At 39.1% G+C, this 27,027-nt stretch overlaps 1 protein-coding gene across 4 annotated transcripts in view; it reads right to left on the bottom strand.

Moving 5' to 3' along the window:
• Nucleotides 1-27,027, bottom strand: part of RAPGEF4 (Rap guanine nucleotide exchange factor 4) — a 331,431-nt gene that overhangs the window by 41,514 nt on the left and 262,890 nt on the right. For all 4 annotated transcript variants that reach the window (XM_030803682.1, XM_030803683.1, XM_030803684.1 and 1 more), the window contains 6 exons: nt 26,641-26,701; nt 23,822-23,898; nt 23,256-23,402; nt 21,195-21,310; nt 15,584-15,672; nt 10,477-10,555 (listed from right to left, as the gene is read on the bottom strand). In XM_030803682.1, coding sequence (XP_030659542.1) covers nt 10,477-10,555; nt 15,584-15,672; nt 21,195-21,310; nt 23,256-23,402; nt 23,822-23,898; nt 26,641-26,701 — 569 coding nt within the window. The remainder of the gene's footprint in view (nt 1-10,476; nt 10,556-15,583; nt 15,673-21,194; nt 21,311-23,255; nt 23,403-23,821; nt 23,899-26,640; nt 26,702-27,027) is intronic.

Genomic DNA, 27,027 nt, shown 5'->3' with positions numbered 1-27,027 from the left:
AGAGGTAAATATATTTTCAAATGAATTAATATGCTTTTCAGAGAAAATACACCAAAATGCTTTACAAGTACTTGGGCAAAGAAACTATTCAAATTGATCCAATTGATTTACTAATTATTAATTGACAGACTACTTTGAGTAAAGCACCACGCTAGGTTCTGGTGATACAATGGGCACAGTCCTATTCATCTGAAATATTACATTGGACAACATGTTGAAAAGGAGGTATTCACATGTGTAAGAGAGAAAAGAGGAGTGGGGGGAGAGAGAGAGAGAGAGGAAAGATTCTTTCCTACTTGTTATGATAACATGTGTATAGAGCTTTACAATTCATAAAATAACTCAATATTCTTATGCTATCAAATGATACTTTCTACAAACCTGAGGAGGAAATATTTACCGGTGAGGAAATGGAGATTCAGAGAGAAGAGATCTGGCCAAGGTTGTTCAGTGAATAAATGGCAGGGCTTGCAAATTCAGACAGGGCTCTTGCCACTATTCCCACCCCCACTATCCTAACCAGCAGCTATAGCAACTAGACCTTAGTGCTTGGGTTCATGAAATTATTAAGAATAAATGCATCCGGAAAGCAAAAAGCCTAATGGGAAAAAGATTCCGTGTGTGTGTGTGTGTGTGTGTGGTGTGTGTGTGTGCTGAAGTTCCAAGGTTCCCGCAGCTGATTCAGCATGTTTAGTAACCAGGGCTGAGCACCCCTTGTCTTTGATGAAGAACCCCACGGCCTCTAGGGAGACAGAATTGACCAAATCTGGAGGGACTGGGAAAGGCTTTCTCCCTTTTCTCATGAAAGTTCAGTATTTTTACCCCTGGGAAAATAAAAGGAAGCACTGACTTATTTCACAAAGTCTCATTTGTCCCCTCATGGATGTTTATTTACTAAAGTGAGGGTGGGGGTGATACTACTTTTATAGCTGAATCCAGGCATTGCTCAAGGATTCTGCTCCTCCAGAGGTGACACACAGGGTTCCCTTTCTGAAACGTCAGTTGAATCAGGTTCTTAAGAAACACAGAGAGAATTTTGTATACAATTGATTATACCTGAAATGGTTACAGATCAGACGCTGAGGTTTCTATTCATTCCCATAACAATCTCCCCAGACTTTTAGAAAGTTTGTAATTTTTAGATTTTCTTTAACTCCTACGAAAAAAGTAGGAAGGGGGTAAAACGATATTCCCTTCAGGTAGCAGCCAAAGAATAAAGAATATCCTACTAGTTCCCTTGTCTCAATATGATGTCAAAAGTGCAATCTAAAAAGAGTAACATTTCAAATACAGCATGTTCATAAATTCAGACACATCAGGAAGGTTGAAGAAGCCGTCTCTGGCTAAAATTGGAATAATGCATGATCGAGAAGTGCTTTTATTGAATAAAGCCGTGACTCATGATATCATGACAGCTGGGTCCAGGAAAGAAGCAATATGGCTGCCTGAACTCATAGGGAAAGAGATGCAGAAAGACAACATGGTTCCTATATCTAATAAAGTTCTAGTTTTTTAAAAGCCTGTAAGGCAATCTAAAATTATTTACTGAATTAGTATTTTAAACACCATTAAGGAAAGGCCATATAGTTTAAGTGGCCAAACTTATCACTGACACATTTGAGTTGATTTCAGATAAGACATGGAATCACAGCATCTCTGTTTCAAGAGCCCTTTGATTACATTTCCTTCAATTCCATGACCTTAGAGGTAAGAAAACTGAGGCAGAATGAGTTTAAGTGATTTTTCCAAATTTATCAAAGGAATTCTTGGAACTAGAACTCAATTCTCTCATTTTCCTCCCCAGTACTCTTTTTACCTGTCTATGTTGTTGTGTTTTGTCTGATGTTAACATTACTTTCTTTACGCAAACATAGATTATATAGCAGAGTCAGGTGACTTCAAAGTTTGTTGGGAAATAGGAAAATCCATCTGAGATGTAGAAATTGATGCCCCAAATCCTCATAACAAAGCACATGCAGAAAATCAAGAGTTAACTATTGCAGCCTTCAAAGAATCTGATAGAGAGGCACAGAAATTGTTAATACCTGAACGAGATCCCCTCTGCTATAGTTTAATACCTGTCAATTAGGAAAGCAGTGGCTCACTGCGACTGAGCAGACATTGCTAAATCTGATCATTCAAATTCCAACTTGAAGTTTCGCTTACACAGTTGAGTGTCTCTTTTCCCAAAGGCTTGGGACCAGAAGTGGTTTTGGATTTCAGATTTGTTTTTGGATGTTGGAATGTTTGCATTATACCTACTGGTATAAGAGCTAAAAAAAACTTCGAATTTTGGAACATTTTGGATTTTGGATTTTCAGATTAGGAATACTTAATCTGTAATAAAGTATTTCTCACCACCTGGAAGCATTAAATCAGAATCCTTAACAGAAGGAACGAGGTCGTAAACTCACTGTTAATTTCTGCACTTTCTAGCTAAGGACTGGGCACACAAAAGCCTTCAATATTTTTTATATCAACTGATTACAACTAATTTAATTGCACTGTTTGGAATGCTATAGCTAATGCATCTTTCTAAAAAAAAAACAAAAAACCTTTAAAAATATCACAGCTATTTAAGAGCCTTTAACTAAGTTACCCAGAATCCCATTTTGTCAAGATGTCAAATACAGATCAGAGGTACATTCTAAATAAGTTCATAAAGAATTAATTGTAAAACATCTGGCACATCTTTTAAATAGAATCTTTCAGTTATTGGGTATTTAATCTACAGGATGACAAACTTTCAGAGTGACTAAATCTTCACGGAACTGAACCACCTCCTTCAGCATTGTGTACATGTGACTGAGAGCAGATTGGATCTGTTTGCAGTGAGGTTTTAGGGCTGATAATCAGAAGAGGTGAAGGCCACAGTGTAGGCTACAGTTTCTCTACCCTGCCAACAGCAGGCTTAATATTCCATTGAGTCATTTTCCTCATGCCGGCTCTGCCGTTCAAACACTGTAATTATTTCATATATTTTTACCTAGTTATTATCTTACTCACCACAGGCACCTGTAATTTTTCTGTACTTTTTTTTAACTGCTCATTTACTTATTCTTAATTCAGCTAATAATGGTTCCATGTATTAAAATTATCATGGGGAAAGTAAGTGAAAACCTCCCAGGATGTAGAGGCAGCAGATTCATTACAGCCTACAACAGGGAATAAAATATTATGTATACTTTTTGCAGTAAGTACATGCTAATTATGCAGCTATTTATAAAACACTTAACAACATTCAAACTGATACTCTTCAATGTTGTTGTTTTTTAAAACCCTGCTTTGCATACAAGATCTCTGCTTGTAGCTGAAAACAAACTTTGGGGGTCATTTGCCCACTGACAAGACAAAGCTTTTGTATATTCTTTATAATATGCCATATTCCTCTCCTGATGGTATAATAATAATAGCAACATTTATATGGGGCTTTAAGGTTTATAATGCATGTTCACACACATAACCTTATTTGGTTTTCACAATAACCTGGTAAAGTGGGTAGGGCAAGTATAATGTATTAGTCCATTCTCACACTGCTGTAAAGAACTGCTCAAGACTGGATAATTTATAAAGGAAAGAGTTCCACAGGGCTGGGGAGGCCTCAGGAAACTTACAATCATGGTGGAAGGGGAAGCATCATGTCCTTCACGTGGCACCAAGAAGGAGACGTGCCAAGTGAAGGTGGGAAATGCCCCTTATAAAGCCATCAGATCTCACGAGAACTCACTGTCACGAGAACAGCATGGGGGGGGGGCCACCTCCATGATCTAATCACCTCCCACACAGTTCTGCCCCCAGCACATGGGGATTAAAATTCAGATTACAATTCGAGATTAGATTTGGGTAGGGACATAGAGCCAGACCATATCATATAATTACCCCTATTTTACAGAAGGGGCTTGGAGAGGTTAAGCATAATTGCTGAGTAATATAGTTTATAGGACATAGGTCTTAAACACAGGTCTTTTTACTTCCGAGCTTTTGCTTTTTTTACTATAATCTGGGCTTCTTGTCTTTGTGGAGCAGCCTGACATTCTGACCACTGGGTCTATTTCTTCCTTCATATGGCATGTTCATAAAATGCAAGTTCTGAAATTACACTAACTTAGGTCCCATCCTGGCTTCTCCACTTATATAAAAACTGTATGATCTTTGGTAAGTTAATTGACCATTTAGAGCTTTGGTTTCCTCATCAGTAAACTTTGCAAGATTGCTGTTAAGGATGAAATGAGATAATACAGGTAAAACATGTATCTGAAACATATTAAGTATTCAGTAAATCTTAGCCACCAATGTTATTACTGATTCTCCTCTGGAAGTCATTTAAAACATTTTCAATGGACTCTTGTGGAATTTTTCATAAGACCTGGCATTTCTGGGTTTAAGTCTGTGATGTTACTCCTATCCACACAGGCTGCTCCTTTGTTTGTGTGTACCTATTAACTTTGAGCTCACAGGAGCGCCTTCTGTACCATCAATTTCTTTACATATCTCCCATTTTCTTGCTCAGAATATTTTTCCCACTGATTTTCAGAATCCTCTGTGTTTTTAGAATTCTCTAGTTCCTAGCTATTTTCCTTTTAAGTCTCAAGCCAAGGGCTTGTACTCGTAGCATAGCAGTTAGGACGTGCCCTAATGCAATACACTGCTTGGGTTCAAATCTTGTTCTAACATTTACTAGCTATGTAGCTAGGAGCAAATTATCTAGCTGCTCAAGCTCACTTTCCCTATTGTAAAAAACAAGATTAAAAGAGTACATAGTGTTGATATGAGGCCGAGAACACATATATGAAATATTTTTTAGCATATCTGATAAGACAGTCATTTTTTTTTTCCCAAGGAGCATATCATGTTCATAACATCATCAAACAAAGTCTTTTTCATTGGAAACAAACTCTCAAATTGCATATCTGCAGAAGCAAATGCCTCTGATGGTGACATATGGATCAAACACTTTTCAGAATCAAATGGGGACTATGATGACAAAATCTGGTTTCAACAAAATTTAAGTTGAAAGTTTTTCTTAGAAATCTAAAAAATGTTCCTAAAATCTTGGCTTCATTTAAAGAATATGAACCTGCTGCTATTATGTGAATCTTTCATCAAAAAGAAAAGCAGATTTTGATAAATGTTCCACTTATAAAACCCAAGTCAACTTACAAAGAGAACCTCTCCGGATCAATTTCACAAAGATTTTTATGACAGGGACCCTAATATTTCAGTGAAGGAAGCTGTTGTGTTTGCTTCTGTACAGGGATGAAACACAGAAAAGGTGGATTTAGCTAAAACTTAGTGGCAAATCCATGTTCTATATTTTTTTCTTCTTAATTCAAGAAACTAAACTCATTATTTCCATGACAAAAGCACAAAATTTGTGTGGAATAATAAGCTAAAGAAAATTAGTATACTAACAAAAAAAACTGTCCAAAATTATTGCTGTTTTAAAATTTCTGTAAGTTTAAATATCAGCCATCCATACTTAAGATTCTTTTAGCTGCAGTAAGAATCTGTCCTAAACAACAAAAACCTATATTCATTGACATAAAAAGATAATCTATTGGCAGAGTAAGCTTCAGGACCAGTCAAATGCTAATAATGTTATCACAGACCCCTATTTTTCCTGACTGTCTCCTCATTTCAGCTTTATCTTGGGGTTCATTCCCACCATGGTTGTAAGATAGCTGCTGCTGGCAATTGGGGTTACAGGCTTCTTGTTTTTTTCTCTTAAATGTTAAAAAGGTTTTCACCCAAAAGCCCAGGAAGCCTCTCTTTGAATTCCATTGGCCCAGTCTAGCTTGGGTCTGGCGTTGGAGAACCAGTCTTTGGCAAGGGAGGCTAATGACTACGAGTGGCTAGAATGACTGAGTAATAAGGCATGAATGTTGGCAAATCAACCACAATGTCCATTACATCAGACTTCCTCTGAATGTCTACCAGTATATGCAGGATCTTGGGCAGTTATTAGACCTCCCTGTATCTTGATTTCTCCTGTATGTGAAATGAAATAAATACCAGGCGTGGTGGCTCACACCTGTAATCCCAGCACTTTGGGAGGCCAAAGCAGGTGGATCACGAGGTCAAGAGATCGAGGCCATCTTGGCCAACATGGTGAAACTCCATCTCTACTAAAAATAAAAAAAATTAGCTGGGTGTGGTGGTGCATGCCTGTAGTTCCAGCTACTCGGAAGGCTGAGGCAGGAGAAGTGCTTGAACCCAGGAGGCGGAGGTTGCAGTGAGCCAAGATTGCAACACTACAGTCCAGCCTGGTGACAGGGCAAGACTCTGTCTCACAACAACAACAACAACAACAACAACAAAAATAATATACCAGACTTTTTTTGCTTTACATTTGGAGAACTGGTGTTGGAAAGATAAAGTAAATAACGTGAAAATACTCTGAATCAAAGAGAGTTATTAAAATTCAAAATAGTATTGACTTCGTTGTGATCACTTACTAAACTGAAGGCCAGCCTGGAGTTGTACAAACAAGAATATGGCAGAGTTTAATCATAAAGCACTAAATTGAGACAATAGGAGAGCAATTTGGGAATACACATCAGAAGCATTAACATACTACATATTCTTTGCCTATTTTTAGGAATTTAAAGTGAGCACATTTTCATATACAGGGGCAAAGATTTAGCTAGAAGGATGCTGATTCACTCCATTGTGTTTGTTATAGCAAAAAAAAGAAAAAAACCGTGGAAATAATCTAAATATCCAATAGTTGAGGCTGAGAAAATAATTATATGTATCTATTAATACAACAGTCATTAAAAATGATAATGTGTCTTTCTCACATATCTTTGCCCCCTTGTTGCCCAGTACTCTATGTGACACATTTCCAGCAGTAAGTAAACATTTATGGAAATATCTAGAAGAAAAAAAAGATGATGTAGTTTTATCCATATATATATTAGTTTGGAAAGATATTCACACTATATCACCAAGTGAAAAACAGCATATTACCAAACAGCACATGTAACATTATTTAATTTATATAAAATCTTATGAACATAAAAATGTATATATAAATTCTAAAAATTTAAAAACAAATTTATTAATGGTGGTGAGATGCCAGGTGAACTTTGCTCTCTTCTCCTTTTGTGGTAATTAAAATTTTTTGTAATGAGAATGTTTTATTTTTAAGGATGACAACTATCTATATTTAGAAAAATGGCATAGAAAAATAATGGCATAAAAAGATATTCACAAAATATTTCTTAATTAAGAGGTATACAAAATTATTTACGGTATGATCCCATTCTTACATTTAAAAACATATATCTATATGTATAGAAAAAAGGCTGGAAGGATATACACAAAATGGCTAGCAATAGTACACCTGAGAGGTTATAGGGTTATATACAGGTGGTTTTAATTTTCTTCTGAAAACTAAAGGAAAATTGAACTCAATTTTAAGTGCAGATTTAAAAAAAGATTAAAGAACCTGGAGATGAAAAGTATAGAAATTGAACAAATATGATTTTCAAACTCATTATAAAGTACTTGTATTCATCGGGTCAAATCATGTCCAAACTGTGTCTAATGAATAGAGAGTCTCTCTCATTAGCACATAAAAGGCCTGATATATTAATGTTCAGCAGAGTTTTACTATCTTTCTCCATGGTAAAAGCAAAACTGGAAGAGACACACAATGTGGATTAAGAACAGAAATACGTGTCAGTAGCTCAGGGCTCAAATCTTTTCTGTGCTAGTAATTACCTTTCTCTGAGCAATTCATAATTTTTCATTATTCTAGTTTATTGATTTAGAAAAATAGCAGTAAAAATACTGACTTCTTCATAGCGCTGCTATGAAAAGTTCCAGATGTTAAGCACTTTAAAAATACTCCACTAAAGCAACTGACTAATGAAACATAGTTAAGTATTTTACTATCCCTAATATCCCACATTAAAAACATAGGGGTTAAACCACTTGTTCAAGTTTGCATTATACATCCCTGTTACTTGCAGGTGTGCTGTTAAGCAGTTTATGATGCAATATAGTATCTTGAAATGTTCTTAAACTCTAATTAAAGGTTACAGAATCATTAAAATTTAAACAAGCTTTCAAATAAATAAATTGTGAAGAGAGAGAGACAAAAGGCAAACTCCAGGGTTGGAATCATCTGGAGGACTCAGCTACTTGCCCTGGGCAAGCCACTCCTTTTTTGTTTTTTTGTAGGGGCTGGGGGTAACTTCAGGACCCTGATTTGTAACACAAAGCTAATACTAACCCAATAGAATCCTGCCAGGATAGAGTGGTATAATATTGGTCAGTGCTCTTAGCATGCACCTGACACAGACAGAGCTGATTCAAAATAGAACAGGGAAGAGAATCTAAGTTCCCACAGGGCCAGATATGAGGCAGGTGGTCTGAGGGACCTAGATAATACAGATTATACCCAGTCATCCTGGATTCCCCCGTCTACAGAAAAAAGAAGTCGGATTTGATGTCACAGCTCTTCCACGCCTGTTTGCTTTCTTGCCTTCCCCTCACCCTCCCCGCCAATATCATTTTTCCCCCCTCCTCCCTACCTGGACATGGAACGGACCTTCTCTCTAGAGCGCTATTTTAAAAAGGGAAGTTAGTGATTTGAATGTTCTCAATCAGCTCTTGAAGGGGAACAAGCTAATAAATGAAGAAGTTAGAATCTGAAAAAAAAAGACAAGCACAGTGTTTGGGGCTTAGAGTTGTAAAGATGCCGTGCCTTGGCCCACTGAACTCGCTGACTCGCCCTTGAGTTTTGTTTGCCTTAGGCTTATCGACCTTCTAACTGCTAAAAAAAAAAAGCAAGTCTAAACTCAATGGTGGATTTTATTTTTCCTTCCAGCAAATCTCAAAGGTCTGTAATGATTAGTGCGTATGGAGTTAAAAGAGCACAGAGATCCTGAATGTGTTCATTTTACTTGAGAAAAATTGAGTATGTGCCAGAAAAAATATATAATGTATGTAAGTCTCATTAAGCCATCATTACTCGGTAAGACAGTTTCCAGGCAAATAAACACACAAATCTCCCTCTTGCAGCTCCCTCTGAGTTGCACCTTTAACTCAAATCTCCTGTCCTCATACATTGTTTACTTCAAAGAGAATTATGAGTGAACAAGAAAATGAGAATCAGGTAGGGTAATTATAATCTTGAATGAGGAAAACATGCCAACATTCATTGAATTCAAAAAAAAAAAAAAAAAAAAAGAATAAAAGAGTCATTCTCCTTCAATATATTTTACTGCTCAAAAGGGCCAAAGTGATTTGGGGTCTAAATTTTTGTTGTTCTAAAAATAAAACAAAATCTTACAATATACTTTCACACGCTCCCGAAATTGAGTGTAGAGCTCATTAATAATACCCACTTCTTTTATTCCACTCCCATTTTCTGAGAATGTTTGCTCTGTGCTGCATACCAGCATCAACTGGGCCATTCCAAACACTGTTGAAAAGCTGTCCCAAATAAACTTGGCCTTCAAGCTACAGAGAGGAATTGTCACTGGAATTTCAAATTTTGGGTCTTTAAGTCAGTAAGATGATAATAAAAAGTAGTAACAAAGAAAGAAATTTTGGTATCTAGAGGACAGGATGGACTAGGATGAATGGGAAAAGAAAGTTATCCTACAGTGATAACTTGTATTTATCTCAGCAGGTTAGCAATTTAATACCATAGCTCGGAGGAGGAACACAAGCCGACCACAGTCCATCCTGCCAGGGAACAGTCTGTCTCTGAGGTTAGGGAACCATTCCTGCTAATACTCCCAGGTTCTTCTCCATAACCCTTTCTAGCCTGCCTCCCAGGCATGGATTTTTTTTTTTTTTTTTTTTTTTTTTTTGCCAGCATCACCTTCCTGTGGTAAGCTGGTTCACACTTCTCTGCACAGATAATGATACAGTTTGGATGTTTGTCCCTGCCCATATCTCATGTTGAAATGTAATCCTCAATGATGGAGGTGGGCCTGCTGGGAGGTGTTTGGGTCATGGGGGTGGATCCCTCATGTCTTGGTGCTGTCCTTGAGACAGTGAATTCTCATGAGATCTGGTTGTTTAAAAGTGTTTGCCACCTTCCCCACCTTGTTCCTGCTTCCCCTTCACCTTCAGCCACAGTTGTAAGTTTCCCAAGGCCTCCCCAGAAACAGAGGCTGGCACGATGCTTCCTAGCAGAACTGCCAGTCAATTAAACCTCTTTTCTTATAAATTACCCAGCCCCAGGTATTTCTTTATAGCAATGAAAGAATGGCCCAATACAGGTAATAAGGAGGAAATCCTTAAACATGGTACAGCAGACCTCTGCCAGGCAGAGCTAGAGTCTGTACAGGGGAAAACTGTAGGAAATGTGGGAAAACACATTTCAGTGTGCTGAAGGTGGAATGCACAACTCTGCCTGGGCCATGACTTACCTGCAGAAGATGAGATAAGAATGGCCCTCGATAGGTGGGGTTGTCTTCGAGGGAACAGGGACTTACAATCACAATAAAAGGATATTGGGCCACCAGTGCTGGGCAAAGCTGGGTATTTGGCATAAAAACACAGTGCATCATAATAAAGTCATTTAAAACAGAATCTGGAAGGGGAAAGAAACAGAAAAGGAAATTAGGTTCTTGTGGAAATCTTTAGGAAAGCAAGAATATCTATTCACTTGTTCTTAGTCATTGGTTCTAACACACTGGTTTGGGGTATGAGTTTACTTTACACGGAAGCACTTCATATAAATAATGGTGTTGACAGAGATTGAGATGAAAATCAGTTTCTTATGACCACGGACAAAAAGTATAATATTTTAAAGAGAGACAGCCTTGTACAAACGGCACTAGGTACCTTAGCCACCAAACATTTTAAAATCTGTATAATTAAAGGGTCACATGTGGGCAGTACCATACATGCAGAACGAAGACATGGTCGTTTCTTTGTCTATACCATATTTGTTTTTTCAAAATCCTTTCTCTTTTATGTCTTTTTCACCTCCTATTTCCAAAAAAAGCAATGAAAGGTAGGAGGACAATAAAATTACAGAATCAGGACATGGTAAGAGCAGAGAATTGGTGAGGGGAGAAAGAAGCAGCAAAAAAACAAAGAAAGAAAGAAGGAAAGAAAGAAAGAAAAAGAAAGCAAGAAAGAAAGCAAGAAAGAAAGCAAGAAAGAAAGCAAGAAAGAAAGAAAGAAAGAAAGAAAGAAAGAAAGAAAGAAAGAAAGAAAGAAAGAAAGAAAAGGAAGGTAGGAAGGAAGGAAGGAAACAAGATTAAGGCTGTGAGCAGCAACTAGAGCAAAACGAAGGCTAACAAAACAGAAGCTGGTGGATTCAAATGGTGACTGTCCTATATGTGAAACTATTTTGTAGGTAAGGAAGCAGGGGGTTGGCAAGGGAAGTAAGGCAGGTCCCCCAAATAAGCTTCATTTACTTTGTCATTGAATTTGATGCTGGTTCTTCATTGCAGACAACACGCCCTGGCTAGCCAGATGGGAAAGCTCATGAAGGCAAACTTAAAAACCTCAGGACTACACCCATCAGAACTTGGAACCCAAGATGCCATGACATTTCCAGGGAAAACATGAAATACACCGTCTGAGATTGTGACGCTCATCTTAAATGGAAAATGGTGAGAAATACGTACATTTAAATGCTATGAATTAGATTGCCAAATGTTGTCCATGTTTTTAATGAACTTTTATTGGTGAAGTCTGAGTCAGTGACTAAAGGTTTAACCATTATACATACTCATTTAAATATAACTGATGAGTGTAATACCAAGCTGTCACAACTCAATGTCACCAGGTCTTCAGTCCCATTATACTGAGCCAGAGAAGAAGCAGAGAAGGTGCCAGACAGAGGCTGCAAGAAACTATTTTTTTTAATGTACCAAAGGATTTTGGCTTGCCTGAGCTTAACATCTAGCACCATCTTGATATGTTTTATATATTCCTGAGAATAGAGGAGGTAATACTTGCTTATATGCACCCAGGAGGCTGTACTATCTGGTGGTTTAAAGTTTGCTAAAGCAGAGACTTGACTTGGGTGCTCCAAGGCTGGGGCGGGAGTCAGTTAACACGGCCAACCACTCAGCTCACATTTCAGTGTGGCTTTCTGGCTCTCTCCTCACATGTGGCAACTCTTTTGTCTGGCACCTTCTCTGCTTCCCAGTATAATGAGACTGAAGGTGACTGGTGACACTGAGTGATGACAGCTTGGGATTACACTCATCACTTATATTTAAATGAGAATAATGGTTAAACATTTAGTCACTGATTCAAACTTTGCCAGTGTAAGTTCATCAAAAACATGAACACTGGAAATCTAATTTATAGGTTAAAATTTGCTTAAGAACTAATTTAAAACATCATTTCCTACTAGAAGATGATTTACCAAGTCACTCCATGACTTATGCTGGTTTTAAAGTAAAAATATAAGAACTAATAGGTCTCAGGTAGAAAACAGATTTTTGGTAAATTAAGAGAGTGTAATGTCAAATTCAGCAGTGTGCATTTTTATGATGTAAACAACTTTCATGGCAACTCTGACCTTACTTACTGTACTGTAAATCCATAACTGCCAAAGGCCTCCTACTCTGGTATATCCACAAATTTCGTGGGCCTACCCTAGGATTATTTAGTGTCCAGGACAGTAGGGAGGCATATTTGTACTTCGATTTACGAGAAAGATACTGGTTTGTTCTTTATCTCCAAGGCATAAACATTACTTGTAAGAAAAAAAATCAGGAAAAACTGCAGGAAATGAAGTTCAATACTAAATTATGATGCTAGCCTAGTCTCTACCATCAAAAATGGAAGGGTCAAGAATCACACCCACACGCCAGCCTTAGAATACACTGATTTCTAGGCTTTAATTTTTTTGATGAAGAAGGAATAATCAGGCTACTCTGGGCACACTGCCCATGGGTTAGCCCTGCTCTGCAAGGAACAGTAATTAAAAAAACAAAACTAAACAAAAGAAGCAGAAGCAGCAGCAATAATCCAATCCCCATCTCTTTTAGAGGTGACTTGAAAGGAAGGCTATACTTGCCCTTCACGGGTGGTAAAGATCTTATAGCTTGTTCCTTAGATGCCACAGTCTCTAATGTACCAGAATATATATTTTTTTGAGTCAATATTTACTTTAGGTAAGATGCTGATTCTTGCATTCTGCAATCACACATTCTGGGCAAACAGTTAATCAGAGGGAAAAAATCAGCTGCATTTTTTCCTGACCTATGGTCCTGGAAATTTGGTTTATTTGAGGTTACATATGGCTCTTGGTAGCTATCCTCACATAACTGGTTCTTCAACAGTTTCTCTATACTAAATATGGAGTAACTTTTCTCCAGCATAGCTCTTTTCATGTTCTTCTTGCTCAGACATCTTCAACCACTTCCCAGTGCTTGGCTCTACATTTTTGTTGTTGTTGCGCAAGCTGGAGTGCAGTGGCATGATCATAGCTCACTGTAGCCTCAAACTCCTGGGCTCCAGTGATCCTCCTGCCTTGGCCCCCAAAGTGCTGGGATTACAGGTGTGAGCCACTGCACCCAGCTGGCTTTACATTTAAGACTCTCTAAGATCTATACCCCAATTCTTAAACCTTTCCTTCATTTTCCAACTTATGTATACAATAGTCCAGTAAAAATCCGACCACTCACTCTTCCCGGTCTATTTCTAGGTCAGTGCCAATATTATCCCTTAGCATGGACGGCTTTGTCCCTATCTCTAGTTACTGGTTACCAGCCTCCTTCAGGGCCACTCTATATTTTCCATGATACTTTTCTAGATCCCTCACCCAGTTAGTGTCCCTGAAGCACTAACCACATTCTGCCTTATATTCAAGTTATGTGCACATTCCTTTATGTCTTCTAACAGATTATAAGCTTCCTGAAGGCAGGAGGATGATTCCTTGTTCACATTGCCTAGTCCAAAGCATCTGCCCAACAAGATACTCAACAAATATTGACCTGAAAATAACTGGCCTGGAGCCACTGATCCTGACGATTATATCTACTATACCCTAATTAATTTGCTACATAAAAAACCTCAGGTAATCTACATATAAAATGAGAAACTGGAATGAGAAGATAAAACAAGAACTCAGTGGTAAAATACCTTTAGTAGGTATATAATAATAATAATGATATATTCAACTTGAGCATATAGCAAAGGTCAATTATGGAAATGGATTTTGAACTAAGTTTTTGAGATAAATCTCTGAACTTCTTTTAGTGAGAAGGGCTCTTCTATGGAGCTCAGTGTGCTTAAAATATTAATCCATGACATTATTCTGAGAGACAGGCAGTAGCATAGGATTAAAAAAAAACACACGTTGCGTGTGGGCTGTTTCAAAGTCATATACAAGATGGTAAACAAAGTGGAACACAATTTTATAGCTCTGAACACTTAGTCCACTGGTGAGATTTGTTTTATTCACCCTAGAATTTCTGTGTCTTAGGTAACAAGACTGACTCACTGTAAGCAGATGTTATGTGTTGAATTTTATCTCCCTAAAAAATTATGTTGAAGAACTAACCTCCAGTATCTCAGAATATGATCGTCTTTGGAAATAGGGTCTTTGCAGGTGTGGTCAAGTTAAGGTGAGGTCCTTAATGTGGGCCTTAATCCAATATGACTGGTATCCTTATAAAAAGGGGTAACCTTGGACCCAGAGACAGACATGCACAGAGGGAAGGCTATGTGAAGAGTCACAGGGAGAATGCTGTGTGAACATGAGGGCAGAGATCTGGATGATGCATCTACAAGCCAAAGGATGCCAAAGATAGCCTGCAAACCACGGGAGGCTAGGAGAGAGGCATGGAACAGATTCTCCTTCACAGCGTTCAAAAGGAACCAACCCAAATATCACCTTCAGCTAGGACTTTAAGCCTCCAGAACTGTAAGACAATATAATTTTGTTGCTTGAACTACCCAGTTGGTGGTAGTTCATTAGGGCAGCCCTAGCAAACGAATGGTGGCATTTAGTTACATTCTAGAGCAGCTGGACTCTACAACAACTGCAGAGAGAAGTATCTTACTCCCAACTGGAGCAAGGCTGTACCTTTTATGTAGGCAGCTTCAAATCCTTCGTGGGAATAGGTAGGATGTAAATGATAAACCCAATAGATGCCTATAGAAGGTGGGATTTGAATAACTTAAGAGAGAGATGCCTAGGGAAGACGAGGCATAGTATGTAGAAATGAGGCTGAGTCATTTCTAGAGAATAGTCAGGATTGGGGAGGGAAGAGGACAGTCAGAAGGACTGTTCCCAGTCAGGTCACACAGAGATGCTTTTCGAATACCAATACACAGAATCCCCTTCCCAAACTGCTTTCGCTATACACAATGCGAATGAATTCAGGACTTTTAAACAATGCTATGCATGGATTTAACGGACATGCAAACGGTTCTATGTGTATACCTGTTGCTTCATTTAAACAATGCTATGCATGGATGTAATGGACATGCAAACGGTTCTATGTGTATACCTGTTGCTTCATTTAAACAATGCTATGCATGGATGTAATGGACATGCAAACGGTTCTATGTGTATACCTGTTGCTTCATTTAAACAATGCTATGCATGGATTTAATGGACATGCAAACGGTTCTATGTGTATACCTGTTGCTTCATTTAAAGTTGCCTCAAGGCGTATTGTTTCTAGAAAATGCTCTAAAATTTTTTCAGGTGTTCCTGACATCACAGTATACCTGGATAAGAAACAAAAATGCCATTAGTTTTTCAAAAGTGGGCAGATCATTAAAAAACCTTTTTACTTATCTAAGTTTTTTTTGTTTTTTTAATTTGAGAGCCCAGGGAACCATATACTTTTCATGGTAAGAGAGACCATGCACTTTGTCAAAGTCACACAAGAAGACAAAACAAACAAACAGAAAACCCACAAAGTGAAGTCGTTACTACAAACACTGTTCTTTTTTCCCTACATGGGAATAAGGTAAACTTCTTGAAGAGCAGCTTTAGTCGGCTGGGAACTGAGAAACTTCAGTCTTTTTTCCAAAGGAGAATAAAAAGGAACATGTAAAACCCAGGGCAGTTCAGGTCAGGCAGGGGGAGCTGGTGAGGGGAAGTGAGAGTAAGCTAGGTTATCCATATATGGGTTACTCGTAGCAAAACTTCTGTCCCACACTGGATTCCCCCGCCTGTTTCTGGAATGCTCTGTCTTTCCCAACTGTACACTGGTATGTGCTTTGGAAATTCAGCTAATAATAAAATGAGAGAAAGCAAACAAAACCCTGTAACACCGATGAGCAAACAAACAAACCCCAGTAGCGTCATGAATGGGAAATAAATCAGCAGCAGAAAATCCTTATAATTTATTTCAATGCCAGATATAAATTACTGGGGGTTATATTAGACATTATTTCAGAAGCTCTTTCCATGGTGTTCTTCAATTAACACAGGAGGATTTGTTTTTTAAGTTGCATGTGAACTGTTTCAAAATCATACTCAAGACAGTGACAAAACACTACCAAGTGGGAACTGTACACAAAATACATTCAGATGATCTGGGTGCTTCTCTTCCAAAGCTCAGGCTTTGCTTTTCTGCTTAGAATTTCACTTAAAAATAACAGGCAAGTAGGGGCCGGGCGCAGTGGCTCATGTCTGTAATCCTAGCACTTTGGGAGGCCGAGGTGGGTGGATTGCCTGAGCTCAGAAGTTCGCGATCAGCCTGGGCAACACGGTGAAACCCCTTCTCTACTAAAATACAAAAAATTAGCCGGGCGTGGTGGCACGTGCCTGTAGTCCCAGCTAGTTCGGAGGCTGAGGCAGGAGAATTGCTTGAACCCGGGAGGCAGAGGTTGCAGTGAGCGGAGATCACGCCACTGCACTCCTGCCTGGGCGACAGCAAGACTCCATGTCAAAATACACACACACACACACACACACAACACACACACCCAGGCAAGTAGAAACAACAATGAAAATAAAATTGTCTAATGTTCAGAAAGCAGTGATAGAATTCAGCTCTGGTTTCCTTGCCTGTTTGAGACCTTTGGGGTGTGTTCAGATCCCAAGAGTAACTCTAACATATTGTTAAATCTCAGGATCTTAACCCACGGCCTGAGGGAGTGATGAATAGACATTTTAACATATGTGCATGTGAAAACGGTGAGGGAAGCACCCCTGGTATTGAATGAGGTGGCCAATGCAGTCTGTCTGGAAGGCAGCTGTTAGCTAAAACTGTAGTGCACGCACAAGACCGGAAGGAAGCTAAACAGTTAAATCTTTGAGGAAACCTGGCTTTGGAGCCTAGAGGAGGAGAGAAGGGGAATATTTCATCTCAAAAGTCTGACCCCTTTCTCAAAAGAGATAAGGTAGAAGACAATGGTTTTTCCTCTTGTGGGCAATGCATATGTGAGGAAAGAAGAGGGCATATTTATAAATGACTTTCAATATTGAAATGGAGAATATTGCTCAATTCATTCAGTTATTTCTGAAATATATGATTCTTTGATAGCACTCACCAGACGAGCTGGAAGAAGAGTAGCATTGGCCACATTAATCAGGAAACGGGGTTAGAGAGAGCAACATCTGTCGAATGTTTACTATGCCCTAGACAGCTAGGTGGGCACTGAATAAGGTCGTCCTGTTTACTCCTGCTAGTTCAATATTATCTCCATTCTGCAGATGGAGAGACCGCTCAGGACGGGGAGGCATCATGCCTCAGGTCACAGAGTTAGTAAATGGGAGACCTCTGACATGAGCCAGGTGTGTCTGGCTTCAGAGAACAAACATGAGTTTCATGGCACTTTTCTGCTTGTATAGCAAGATGCTCCACATGGAGACCAGGTCTAGCTACCTGGAGCTTTTTCAGAACAGGAAATTCTCCATGTAATTAATAACCTTCCTCTAAAGAGGGCTTGTTCAGTTTGTTTCTGAAAACGAGTTTTATTTCAATAGGAGTATATGTACATTCCATAACATGAAAACTGAATGGGGGGAAAACCAGTCTGTTACTTCACGTGGCACCGGGCAGTGGCTGCTGGAAAGTTGCAAGCTCTATAGCTAGCCACGTGACTCATACATCAGTGTGTAAAATGTGTCCCCTTGTCAAAAGTTTAATTCTACTAGAAGGTTGGCTTCACATTCTGATATTCTTTGTTTGAACATCCTTTAGCTAGAGCATTATGGCTGGTCAAAAGTAATAGAGATCTGAGAGGCAAGCCAGATGCCTGATCACCTCTCTAGAGAGAAAGTGGCCTCTCTAAGCTCTGCCCACCTGGCCAATCGGAGACCCCCAGGATCTTTCTTTTGCTACCAAAGACTTCCTCTCGTGGTACAGTTGCTGTGGCCACCTTACCCCAGCTTCTCTTCACAGCTCCACAGAAGGCTATTAGGTGCTGACATTCCCTTAGGGTGGGGGACTCCAAGACGGAGGGGCCAGGAGCTTCTGGCCAGACACAGCCCTCTGGGCTCTTGGGGTTCTGGGTTTGGCTGAAACATCACGTGACGGCTTTGTTTCCCACTGTCCACTGCCAGGCACCTACTGCTTGGCCTCTGTTTAAAATGAGGTCAGGACCACTTGAAGACCACACTGCATGACTCTTTTCAGTTTATTTCATGAAAGAGTGACTCTAGTCCAAGTTAAAAGCAAACCCCAATTGGTTACATTATATAAGCTATGAAGTTTTAAACCTCTGACATAAAATATTTTTCTGCAAATAAGGACACTACAATCTGTTCCTAGAATAGAGAAGGGTGAGGGGAAGGGGACCTGAAAGAGACTGTCTTCCTGCACACAGCATGGAGTTGAGCAATGAGAAAACAGTCTAAGATAAAAGTAACACAGTAACGAAAACAGGAATATGCATTTCAAATTCTTTCTTACTAAACCCGCATAACCACAGAGCAGAAAGACATGCGAAACAGTAAATGACTAAGGGCTCCGTGGAATTTATCCTTCATGGTAAATATTGTCTTATTATTGACATTTTTAATATCACACTCAGAGTTGAGATGCTTAGGTAGAGTCAGGAGATTTTGAAAGTTAAAAATGTACACATAAACTCTTCTGGATTTCTCAGGGAAAAAAATGAACCAGAAAAATAACATTATTAGCAGTACCAACATGGTGACCCTTTTTGAGCTCAAAAAGGATAATTTCTGAGGAGAGGCCCCTACAGCTTACTAAATTTTAAGTCCATCCATAGACATGGTTGATGCCACATTTTTGAAGTCCAGAATATCAGCTCCAAATTTATTTACATGCCGCCTGCCCTTCAACTCTGGTCTCATTTGGGAAAGCTCAACATGGAAAATGACCCCTTGAGAGAGCAGCTTTTCATTCTTCAGGGAAATGATGATGTGTGGTGCATTAATTTGTACTCACTGATATTTCTTAAATGGCTCATTGGGAACATGCATAAGTTTTTGAATTGTGGAAGAAATTTGGATTGGAATACAGGACACAAATAAGGAGATACAATAGAAAATCAGATCAGGCCTAAAATAATAAAACATACGGTCTCTCCTTTTCCGTCCCTTTTAGTTTGATTTCATAAGAAACCTATATTTGGAGAACACCCTGAATGAAAGCCATTGTAACAAGCAAATGCTTTTGATCATTCCCCAATGACATGAAGAAGTCAAGCAAGGGGACCTCCAGGGAACCTCTTGATCAGATGTTTCTAGGTTAAGGAGAATTCTCAAGGCTTGCCTTTTCAGTAAGCATAATTTTCCCGGGACATCTGAAGCATTAGTTTAAAATACAGATAAAACACCAGTTATTTAAGGGAACCAAAAAAAGTCACTAGAAGCAGTCCCAACCTTCACATAAAAAAAAGTTTTCATTCTCATCCTCCTTAGTGGACTGGAAGGACAACTGTTAAAAACATTTGGGCAAGAACAATTTCAAGAACAGACAGTAGTAAACAATAAATAATAAGGAAATTTCTATGGTAATTTTATACTTTTGTAAGTGAAAGGTAGTTTTTTCACATGGTCCTTTTGATGTCAGTTCTTTCGATATGGAGTGGTTTGCAATATTTACTAAACAGTGTTGAGTATATAGTCTTATCTACTATATTTTGTTATAGTAAGCTGGCAGGTGGAAGGGAGATAGGCGTGTGAAAACTGGTCAAGCTGGACTTGAATCCAGGCTCCGCCATTAAAGCTTTGAGACCTTGGGCAAGTAACCTGTGGCTCTGAGCCTAAATTTCTCCATCTTTTAAAAGGTGTTGTAATATGATAAGAATCCTGTAAAGTCTGCAAAATATACTATGGCTATTTAATAATATTATCCTTTTTCCTGCCCTCTTTGCAAATATGTTGATTCACCCAAATGAAAATGTCTGGGCCTTAGACTTTTAGTCTAAACAATAAAAATTAATCATTTATGGTGAATGTCTTGATAAAGGAAACACCTCGCTTATTTGACAAACAAAGGAAAATTACTTGAGATGCATTCTCCTTCAACATATTATTGGGTAACATTTCCTTAGCTACAGAATTGGTGTTTTTATTACAGTAAGATTAAAAATTAATCTCCATTTTAAAAACTAGATTCTGCAATTTTCTGTAATTTCTTAGAGCCACATTTTCTATTCCCTGTCTTACCACTCAAATGTTGGTACATTTGATGCAGTCTTATGTAGTAAGTTGCAGCAAAAGCTGGAACTGAACATAGATATACTGAAAAAGACTCAAGTTAAACAGGACATCTGAGAAATGTGAAGCTAATGGCCTTTTGACATTAGCAGGAATAAGTATGAATGAGGCCAAATGGATGCTTCTGGGCTGCAATCAATAGACTGTTTTATATTTGAAGTCTGGGTTTCCATCAAAGACACTCATTCTGATAGCAAGAGGAAAACACTTCATGCGAAATCCTGCATACGAAATTCAGATACCAAAAGTTCTCATCACCCAGGGGCCTTCATATCCTTTGAGCTGCCTGGCATTGCTATTCCCATTGTTCTCTCACACGCCTTCTGTTCCACAGCTATTACAGTTGAACACTGTATACAAAGAGTGGTTTTTAGAGTAAAGGAATATTCTCTCCCGAATTACTCTAGGCAGCACCCGGCTCAATGCTGTGCCAGAAATGGATACATTATACTCCACAAGATGTGTGATTAGTCAATAGAGAGGAAAAAAGTCACATACACTGCCATCTTCCACAAAAAAGGAGAACATGCTATTGTAGAAATGATGATACCATGTGAAAAGGTTAATCATAGTCTGGCAATTACAGTGTTGGATGCAAACATACTTTTGCTGAGGCTGTGAGTTTCCTTGATTAGAAGCTCTGTTCCCTGCTGGGACCTTCTCCAGCACCAAGACATCTTGGTCATGTTCTTTAAGTCTGACTGTATTCGCCTCCACGTCCTGCAAATACAAATTACACCACATACAGATGCTGCCGCTTACTCAGACAATGAAAAAAATTTCAAATGCTTCAGAAACTCATTTGGTGCTTGTCATGCTAATTGTTGCGTCTACAAATTAAGTCATTTTCAAAGTCAAGGGCTGGAACGGTCAGAGAGAGGATCAGATGAGGTTTGAGGCATGTGTTTTTAAGACTGCTTTTACCCCAGCTTCAGAAAAACAGCAGAATAAAGCATAGTGTGGTTATGCTCTGAGAAACCTTTGGGAGAAGGCAGTGGAGCAGGAAGGTGGGGAGCAAAGGCATTTATTAGTTATACAAATATGTGGTAAATAGCAAGCAGCTTCGGCAAAGTTCTTTTTCTTCTAAGTGTATTTAGTTTCCTTAGGAGTGGGGCACCTCTTCTCTCTAATCAAAAGACTGTTTTGTTTTGTTTTGTTTTTTTAAGAAAAATCTGTTTGAAATGTGTTAAAAACTATTTTCAGTTATTTTAAGTGATTTTATAAATTACATCAATGATAATGGTCCTAATCTGATTCTTTCAAAGAATGTTTTGGCTGAATGTAAACTCCTTGTGTGTAAACTTGAAGGAATTAGTACGGTTTACCTTTTAATTTCAATATCATTGTAAATAGTTAGTTTAAAAATTTTAACATGCTTTTCCTCAACATTTGGCCCCCATTTAAAAAGAGATCAGATAAGAACCAACTCAAATTCCATCTGGTATTTTTTTTATATATCATTCAAGGGTATACATTTTAGCCTTTTTTTTTTTTGTATTAATACCATGCATTCCTAAGACAAACTTAGTTGTCAGAAATTTTGCCACCAAAGGCAAATGCTTAAGGCCATGTAGGGATTGACGTCCAGACACAAGGACAGGAGCATGACATTGTAAATCATCATTAAGTAATGGGAATATACCCCAAAGCACAAAAGCTACATTTAGGACTTGAGGAGGGGATAGAGATGCTAAGGCTGCAAGAGGGACAGAAGGGACCCTGCTCTGTGGGTCAGCAGTGAAAGAAAGAGGACAGTGTGACCCTAGAGAGAACAGCCTCCCGAGTGAACTCAAGCTAGGGCAGGAAGGACCACAGGCCACCTGAGAAGCCAGGGATGGTGGGACGTCGTCACCATCCCTAAAAGCCCATGATCAGGCCTCTACCAGCCGAAGCAGAGTCATCCCTCCCAGGGACAAGGGACCGCATGCTGGGGAGAGACCAGAGACCATTTTTTCTAAACATTGCCCACACTCACAAATTCCTTAATAAGCTTAGGGTAGGCTCATCTGCAGTGTCAACTTTTAAGTGCAATTGCACAGTTCCCTCTACCACCCCTGTTATTCACCTGCCTGCCAATGTCAGAAATTCCTTTAGTTTGTAACAATTTGAGATAAAGCCTTTGAAAATGAAAATGCTCGGTTGGAGTAACCATGATAGATGTTAATTCCCAGTAAAATGTAATCACTCAATAAATCAAGAGAATGTATGATGATATGAGACAGCCTCAGATCTGGGAGGAGAAGGAGGTGGAAACTAGGAAGGTCTAGGAAAAAGAAAGACAAGGGGCAGAGGGGGCTGCCACTGTGTTGGAGAGTGGGATGGCAAGGACACAAAGAAGGATGCCCAGGATGTCAGAGAGAAACTTCTCAGACTGACATTTTGCCAAGGCAATTCCTATTTATCGTCAATTCTCATGGACCAGTGCAGGGATGCATAGAGGGACTGGGTCCAGCATAGCATCCTGCATTTGCAGCTTTACTGGAATACAACCTCTGGATCCCAGAATGCATACCAACACATTAAATATAACCGGTTTGTAACAAAGGCCCTTTGTGCCTAGAGCACTCATTCATCACAGGACTACTCAATTAAGACTACGCTCAAAGCTTTGCTTATTTAAAGAAAAAATGGGCTGTCTCTCAGCCACACTTTGCTTTGGACTCACCCTCAGGATCCGGTTGAAATCCTCCTTGTCTACTCTTAAGAAATGGCAATTATCTTCTCGTAAGACGATAGAGGCAGCTCGTGGGGCATCATTCACTAGTGCTAACTTGCCGAAGTCATCTCCTTCATGCAGGGTGCAGACCACACCCTGGATAGAGTAGAGCACACAGATGAAGGGGATCCCTGAAATAGAGCAAACACCCACCGCCTCCTGCCACAAGACCCCCGGCCCCTAAAACATTGTAGATAAATGGGCTGTACCTAGCGATGCCAAAGGGGATTACATAATTACATTATGATGTTCACTTTGCTTTCACTGAGTAATATGGTCTGTGGCTTAATTTAAATGTACACACTATAATCCGTTAGGAGACAAACCACAGAAAGTACAATACTACTTTAAGTATAATAACTGAGGTAATTTATGATTAAAGATACAATAATGTCTTTTCTACATCTGGGAACAATGTTGTTGCAAACTTAATTGTGGCGCTACATTGCTAATACTTAGAGCCACACTAGTAAGTGGAGCGTAATAAAGTTTCAAAAAGAAAAAGATATATATACCTTGCCGTAAATGACTACATTCACTGATCCTTTCAGAATAATGTACCAGGAGGTACCTTCTTCCCCCTGGTTAAACACTAGACACAAAAAGATGAAAAGACTTATGATAAGAATAGAAGCACATCAATATAAATTACAGCTTATCAAATCATCACTTTAAGTCCCCAGAAAATATGCATACGTAAAATTCGAGAAACTTCACTGGCAAATACTAACTTGTTCAGGTGGCATATTATCTCCTTTTCTATAGAATATAAAAGAAAGAGAAACATTGCATTCCTCACTATGCCCTAAAACATAGGTTTTTAGTAGATATCAATTTATCAGCAATCTGTTTCTTAAAGCCATACACATTTCTCCCACAATTCATTAAAACTTATCCCATAGAAAAATGGCTCTAAAATGTAATCTGACAAGTAATGTGACATTTAAAAACATGCAAATCAGCACTGCATATTGTTTACAGATACATACCTACACACACTTGTCCCTTGGTATCCATGGGGAACTGGTACCAGGACCTCCCAAGGATATCAAAATCCACAGATGCTCAAGTCCCTGATATAAAGTGGTGTATTTGCATATAATCTACACACAGCCTCCTGTATACTTTAAGTCATTTCCAGATTACTTATAATAGCTAATACAATGTAAATGCTATGTAAATAGTTGTTATACTATATTATTTAAGGAATAATAACAAGAAAAAAGTCTGTACATGTTCAGTAGAGACCGCAACAATCCACTTTCTGTTTTTTTGGAATATTTTTGATCTTCAGTGGGTTGAATTCGTAAATGTGGAACACGTAGATGTAGAGGACTGACTGTATTTTAAAAAAAATGAGTTGGAATGATCACCACTACATTCAGGGTAGGAGCTACCTTGGGGTAGGAAAGATGAGAATGGGATAAATGAGGGTACAAAGGGTCTTCAAGTGTAGTTGTATAATTTATTTTTTATTTTTTATTTTTTGAGACAGGGTCTTGCTCTGTCACCCAGGCTGGAGTGCAGCGGCATGATCACGGCTCACTGCAGCCTTGACCTCCTGGGCTTAAGAGATCCTTCCACCTCAGCCTCCCGAGTAGCTGGGACTGTAGGTATGCACCAATCCACCTCATTAATTTTTACAGACAGGGTTTCGCCATGTTGCCCAGGCTGATCTCGAACTCCTGGACTCAAGCAATCCACCTGCCTCGGCCTCCCGAAGTGTTGGGATTACAGACATGAGCCACTGCACCCAGCGTGTATAATTTAATTCTTTAGAAAATATGAAAAAAGGCCGAGTGCAGTGGCTCACGCCTGTAATCCAGCACTTTGGGAGGCCACGGCGGGCAGATCACTTGAACTCAGGAGTTTGAGACCAGCCTGCCAACAAGGTGAAACCCTGCCTCTACTAAAAATACAAAAAAAAAAAAAAAAAAAAAAAAAAAAAAAAATTAGCTGGGCGTGGTGGCACAAGCCTGAAATCCCAGCTACTTGGGAGGCTGAGGCAGGAGAATTGCTTGAACCTGGGAGGTGGAGGTTGCAGTGAGCCGAGGTTGTGCCACTGCACACCAGCCTGGGTGACAGAGCAAGACTTGGTCTCAAAAAAAAAAAAAAAAAAAAAAAGCAAAGAAAATATGAAAAAAATGGCATGTTAGTATCTGACAAAGATTAAGAAGGTATTTGTAATATTCTCTATTTTTTGTTTAAAATATTTAACTATTTCATAATAAAATGAAAACAATTAGCAAGTTTGAGTGAAAAGAATAAAAGAAAATAAAAAAGAATAAGTCACTAGCAACTATTAAGATAAAAATATTAAAGTAAGCCTTTAACATTTGAAGAAGTCACATTCTTACTAAAATAGATATCAGCGTCAGAAATATCACTTTTGATGACTGAAAGTAAAAAAAAACCACGTTTACAATTCATGTTTCCTGCTTATTTGACTCATAAAATGTAGCCTGAAGAAAGAGCAAGATTTTCCAAACTATGTCTCTAAAGAGTTAACAGGTGTCCATGCAAAAAGTGTTCTAGGTGTCATTAGGCTCAGGAAGTATTGGTTTAAACATGGTGATCATTTCTCCTTATTGCAGAACTTCTGAGAACACGTTAGCATGCTGCTGTGTCCTGTGACTCTGCAAGAGAGATTGGAGAGGCATTTCCTGACCTTAGATCACTAGCCCTGTTTGTTCCAGCCAGATTTTTGTAGGAGTAGTAAGGAATGCCAGCTTATATAATATTGTTCACATCTATTCATATCAAATTTCCTTTTCTTGCTTCCAAATATGATCACAGAACTAAACTACAACTTGGATTTTGGTGAGATACTATAGATTAACACTGCATACGTATTTGAAGCAAAGAAATTCTCTCCAGCTTGGAGCTTAAAGTCGAAGTGAGAGAAAAAAAAGAAAGTAGGACGGTTTAAATATCATTCTAACTAGCAACCTCAAGAGATCGATTAGTTCTTCTAAAGCTATGAACGAAATGAGGTCACTGGGAAAAGGTACTGCCTCAGGCCCTTCCTGAAGGGCAGCGACTTCATCCCACCCTCTTTAAACACTGTGGTGAGTCAGGAGGGTAGGGAGCCAGTGAGACTCAGGCTGGCATCCACAACACTTGCTGGTAGTAGAAAACCACGATACTTCAGAATAATTGACATGTGCTGGAAATAATCACAGGTCCAGAAAAACGAAAGTACCACAGCACACCCTGCCAAGTAACCAAGCCAGACCCGGGGCCAAGAAGTGAGGCGTTAGCAGCCTGGCTTCCCGTGGCATGTGCTCGCAAGGGTGCTGGCCAGGCGCAAGGTTCCAGTACAGCTTTCACTTACACACAGTCCCTCCTTTGGCATGAGACTCAAAAATGAGAACACCTGCTAACTCTCGCTTCACCTAGAAGAAAAAGAGAAGAAACATGCAAAGGCCACATTTCCAGGACTGGGTGGAAAAGGGTTGTGCTCTTTCTGGGGGCACAATGCAAACTGTCCTGGGGCTTCCCGTGCAGTCATCTCTCACCTCACTTGCTGCTGCTGCTGCTCTCATCTAAAATCACTTCCACTCAATTCGCTGCTAGGTTTTTAAAGCTTGTAGCTCTTTTTACAGAATAGCTTATAGCTAATTCATACCAGGCAACCTCCTTAGAGACTGTTTCAAACATGGTCCCACCTGCATTAACGAGCACACTTGCCTGCCTGTCTTTGGCTGTGGGTGAGAAGGGG

Source organism: Nomascus leucogenys, chromosome 22a, assembly GCF_006542625.1.
Source record: "Nomascus leucogenys isolate Asia chromosome 22a, Asia_NLE_v1, whole genome shotgun sequence".
Classification (NCBI taxonomy): domain Eukaryota; kingdom Metazoa; phylum Chordata; class Mammalia; order Primates; family Hylobatidae; genus Nomascus; species Nomascus leucogenys.
This window is presented reverse-complemented; position numbering and strand designations above follow the sequence as displayed.